General features: G+C 37.1%; 1 protein-coding gene across 1 annotated transcript; it reads right to left on the bottom strand.

Annotated features, from left to right (window-relative positions):
• Positions 1-368: 368 nt before the first annotated feature.
• On the bottom strand, positions 369-1,909 carry DMAC1 (distal membrane arm assembly component 1). The gene is made up of 2 exons (XM_059142701.1): positions 1,578-1,909; positions 369-717 (listed from the first exon to the last, which is right to left on the bottom strand). Exons 1-2 carry the CDS (start codon positions 1,849-1,851, stop codon positions 653-655), a joined length of 339 nt encoding a protein of 112 aa, XP_058998684.1. The 5' UTR covers positions 1,852-1,909; the 3' UTR covers positions 369-652.
• Between the last annotated feature and the right edge of the window lie 3,482 nt (positions 1,910-5,391).

Below are 5,391 nucleotides of genomic sequence, written 5' to 3'. Positions count from 1 at the left end.
ATATATCAGAAGTGAAAAAGACTGGTAGGAAGCACAGAAATGAACTGTCAAATTTTAAGTCATTATCTCAAATGCATGTCAATTTCATCACAGAATCACTTCCAGCAGTTGTAGACAAAGAACCAAATGTTATTGTTTTTAATGATAAATGTGAATTGCTCTCAAATTTTTTGGTACTTTTAATTACTTACTGATTTTTGTTTCATAAAGGTAATTCTTGCCTGTTTGAAATCATCCTAGTTCTGAAAGATTAGAACGAGAACTGAACAATCCTAGATGCACCAAGGACTTGCTGAATGACCCTGGGCAAACCACCAGGACTATTTTTAAAGTTTCACTTACCACCAATGAAAAAATTATGAGCAGTACACAGATAAAAAAGTTTTATGTACTTCTGCACATTGCATGATGCCAATCCAGTGTTAGATTATTAACAGGCATTGACCCAATTATAGAAAAAGTAAAGAGAACTATTTAAAATAATAGTTTAGTTCATTTTCCAACTTGGTTTATCATTTCCTCCTTTCTTCAGTCTTGTGGTATCCTCAGGAATAAAGTCTGTCAATGTCCATTTGTCCAGTATATCCCTAAGTCCCATACTTGTTCTGGTGTCCTGGGACATGGACAGATGAGAAATTCACTGGTAGTACTTTCAATCAACACGGAAGGCCTTTCCTTTGGGGTCTGAAAGGATGACTACACCCCAACAAGCAATGCCTAAGAAAGAAAAAGAAAACAAAAACAAACTGTACCTTACATGCACATTACACCTCAGTTTACTAGGTGCTTCTGTAAATGCCATCTTATTTAATTCTCACAACACTCCGAGATACACTGCCATTACATTTCTCTCTTAAGAGTGAAACTCAGAAAAGGAAAAGAAAGTTAAGAGGAAAAAAAAAAATCGGTTACCTCCCCAAGCAAGAGTTTCTTAAGGAGAATTGATTTGGGAAATCTAATTAAGAAGTAAGGGATCTGAAAACCCATTCAACTGGCTTGAAGAGTAAAATGAATTACTGCATTTTACTGTAAGACAGTTTAACAATCATTTATAATAATAATACATTATTATTGTACAGATAAGGACTGTGGGCCACTTTACCTGTGGTACACACAGAATGTGGGCTCACAATTCATGTCTAAAATGAGACTTCAAAGCCCTATTTCTTAAACCAAAATTATGTACCCTCACTCAGACTTTCTCCAGGATCTGGAGGGGGGAGGAAAAAAAAATTGGGTCTGGTGCTCGCTGTACCACATCCTGATTATCTGACCTTGAACACAGTATTTCTTAGTCTTTAAGCCTTAGTGTGCTCAGCGGTGATAAAAGTATGGCTATGATCGTACTTATCTTTAATAACTATTGTTAGGATTAAAAAGAGTGAAGCTAGTAAGAGTTCTCAATACTGTGATCCATCAGTCTGAAACGAGAGCAGCTTCCCAACAACTTCCTCCCCGCCCCTGCTTCTCGGTTGGCGTACCTCCGCCACGTGACCAGCCCGCAACCCGCCCACGCGGCTGCCACCCGCTCCTCCTTCTCCCACTGCCCAAAGGCCCCGCATTGCCCCGACTCTCACTGATGCCGATGACCATCTGCGTAATGGTCCCTGGGCCCGGGGGGTATCCCAGCTTCATGGGCTTCCGCGCCACCCAGTAGACGTACCCGCCCGCCCCTATCAGCCCCGCCCCTGAAAGCACGCGACAGCTCCAGCAGTTATTAAATACAGGGGCTTCCGCTGGAGAGGTCGGCGCTCCAGGTGCAGCGAGGGGCGCGGGCTCGACGGAGCTGGTGGCCTTAGGAGGCGCAGCGACCTTAATTGGCTCCAGAGGCTTAGTCACTAAAGAACCCATGTTCAGACGCTCGGCCTCTGCTGTGGGAGTTCTTTGGAAGAACTGACGTAAAAGATACAGCCGGAAAGCAGAGCCCCGGCGCGCTGCACCGGAAGCAGCTTGAGGGTCTCTGGGAAATGTAGTTCCAGCCTGCCTCCAACGGAAAAAGATGGTGGTGGGCCTGATAGACAGTGCAGGCCGAGTATCCCTACATCTGGCTGCAATCACTTTCAGGATTATGATTCAGCCAGTCCCCTAAATGTCTCAATTCTTAGTGTTCTTAGAGGAATCTGGATTGCTAAGTTTCTTTCCTAACACAAAAAGTGAGACCTTGAGCACGTTACTTGACCTGTCTGGAGGGGTTTAACTCAGCTAAGTTTTATATGTGCCTAAGTATATGCTAAAGCAATTATCTGCAGTATACCATTTAATCTTCCCAAACCAATGAGATATTAGTTTCCCAATAAATAATAAAACTTTACAGTGGCATTGCCATAGTTGAAACCAATGCCTGTGTCAATGCAAAGTTTTTATATGCCACCTATACATATCGTCCATGCAAAATGAACCAAGTATAGCTTCCCTGGAAGCTCAAGACCAGGAAACATTCAAAGTTGGAAATTTCCTTTATCAATATTGAGAGGGGAGTACATAAATATAATCAAGGTATTAAAAATGGGTTTGAATTACCTGGATAAATACTTTTCATTTCTCTTAAGTTTTATTTTTTAATTTTTTTCCCCCTAACATCATGATCTCAATTTTGTCATGCTCATGGTATTGTTTCGACTCTGAGAGCCTGGGAGATAAACTCAGAATCAGGCTAATGGACTCAAAGAGTTAATATAGGATCTGTTCTTGCAGGTTTACATTATTACCATTCCTAAAGAATAGACTTAAAAATTTTGATTGCTTCTTTACAATTCAACTTCTATAGCCTCCATTCCTAACCCATTTCACTTTTCATTTCTTTTGGGTAGAGTTGCATGTGTGTGTGTGTGGCGGGGGGGGGGGGGGGGTGGTGTACTTAGAGGATTACTGGTAAAAAAAAAAAAAAAAAAACCCGCATAGAGTTCAGATGTCATTTCTGTTAGAGGAGATGGGTGAGAACAAGATTAACTTCAGATTTTAATTTTTCTCCTTTAGAGTGGCTTAAAAATTAGCATGATAAAAAATAAACTCACCTTTCCATTTTCTACAATGGGATGTGATTTTGGGAAAGCTTACAAAAAGATAAAAATAAAGGTATGGATAAATAGGTGAAAAGAAAATAATGGGAAAAAAATACAATAATGAGAACATAGATTGGCCTGCTGTTTAATTTCAAAGACACTGTCCATTTCATTTTCTCTCTCTCTTTCTTTCTATGCGTTTTCCAGTAAGACAGAGGGTTTGAAAATTTGGGTTCTATAACAGGCTTTTTCACAATGAGTCAGTCATATGACATAGAGAACATTATTTATTCTCTCTAGCCTGTATTTATCTCATGCTTGTAATTAAGAGATTTGGAATAGGTGATACCTAACACTTTTTCCTAACTGTAAAGTTCTGTTATTTACTATATATCTCTTTTCCGTTAGCACTGTGCCAAGTGAATTTAATAGCATTTCACTTAGAAATTCACAATTTGTAGTTGTTGCTGTTCACTATGCTTGATTCAGCATTCATTTTTTTTTTAAGATTTTATTAATTTATTTGACAGACGAAGATCACAAGTAGGCAGAGAAGCAGGTAGAGAGAGAGGGGGAAGCAGGCTCCCTGCTGAGAAGAGAGCCCAATGTGGAGCTCTTTCCCAGGACCCTGGAATCATGACCTAAGCCAAAGGCAGAGACTTTAACCCACTGAGCCATCCAGGCACCCCTTGATTCAGCATTCTATAGTGCATGTGATTTCTCCTTATTTATGTGAAAAAAAAAAAGATAATTTGACAGCATTACCAAATATTTTAATTATACACTTTCATGGATAAAAAGGTTGAGCACACACACAAAAAATGTTTAAGTACACAATAACATTTATGCATGCCTACTTATTATTTATAAATTACACATTACTTTATACATTATGAGGATAAAAATGATAAAAATATAAATTTTAATATTTTCTCATATCTTGATATATAGACGTGCATCTCTATGGACAGCATGACTATCTAACGTGTGACTTTATTAAGTAATCTTTTATCTAAAAGCTTACCTTCTTCATTGTGCATATTACAGTTAAAGATGCCAGGAGAGGGCATATTTAATTCTCTAAACAAGCATTATTAAAATGGCCTATGACACATTTTCCAAATAGGCAAGATTTTAACTACTTTTTTTAAAGTACTTTCCAAAAGATGTGCTTCTTTGCTTATGATTGCCTGAAGTAAATGATTTCAGGTTTGTTACTGCATATAGCACATGTTGAAATTGAGTTGTTGAAATGAGATTGAGATATAACTTTGATTGGAAAATTATTATAAATGTTGACTCATCTTAGATAAATGAAATAGTAGGATCTGAGGATATGGATAGAGGTTAATAAAAACAGGCAAAAGTATAATTGTGGGAAGGCATGTGCATTTTGCTGGAAAGATAGTAGGAGAAGGTCAACAGATAACTTTATTTCATTCTGTCTACTGTAATTAATTAATTAATTAATTAATTATATTTTAAACTACATATAATCTCTTTAGATCATTTTGGCACTTATGAACAAAGCCTTATGACCGCTCCTATTTATTTATAAATTTTAAAAATGCAAAAGTCTTAAAAAGTGTCCCCCAGGCACTTGTCCCCCAGGCACCCACTTCTCCTTCCCTAACACAGACAGTTTTATCAACTTTTCTATCAACTTTTTGTATCTCTTTTCAGAGATGTCCATGTTTATGTGTATATTCTTTCCTCCAGTGACTTGAAAGGTCATTCCATGTCAGCCAATATGTAAAGAACTTCTCTATGTGTTTCTAGGGCTCTGTAATATTCCATTGTATGACTGTACTATACTGGATTTAAGTGGTCTCATATTCATGAACATTAATAGACATTTAGGCTGCTTCCGGTCTTTTGGTATTACAAATAGTGTTACAGTAAATAACCTTGTACATACGTCATATCTCAAACATGTATCTTCGAATATATATCTGAAAGACTATAGTGTTTATCAACTTGATAGACATTACTGAATTGCCCTTCACAGATGTACCAACTTACACTCTCATCAACAAGCGTGAGATCTCTTTCTCTATCCTATTCCCTCAAACAATGAATTTAATAACTTTGATCTCTGCTAATGTGATAGGTAAAAGTGGTTTAATTTACTTTTTCTTATTATTAGTGATCTTAATATATGCTCAGGGACAATCCATACTTCTTTTTCTATGAACTGTCCCCATTTTTTGCTCATTTTTTGAATTGAATTGTCTTTTTCTCATTGGCTTCTAAGAATTTTTTATACCCTAGAGAGATTAACTTTTAGTCTGTGTTTTAAATTCATAATTTGGTATTTACCTTTTAACTTAGATTACATTTTTTACCATGAACATTTTAAAAACATTTAATTGAACTTAGCTATATTTCT

This window comes from Mustela lutreola, chromosome 12 (assembly GCF_030435805.1).
Source record: "Mustela lutreola isolate mMusLut2 chromosome 12, mMusLut2.pri, whole genome shotgun sequence".
NCBI lineage: Eukaryota > Metazoa > Chordata > Mammalia > Carnivora > Mustelidae > Mustela > Mustela lutreola.
Note: the sequence above shows the minus strand (reverse complement) of the source record. Positions and strands in the feature narration are given on the sequence as shown.

Excerpts from the sequence above, each read along its gene's own strand:
- DMAC1 (XM_059142701.1), bottom strand. The coding sequence starts at position 1,851 with ATGGGTTCTTTAGTGACTAAGCCTCTGGAGCCAATTAAGGTCGCTGCG. Across the intron at positions 718-1,577 it reads GCAGATGGTCATCGGCATCA|GCATTGCTTGTTGGGGTGTA; the intron begins GTGAGAGTCGGG and ends TTTCTTTCTTAG.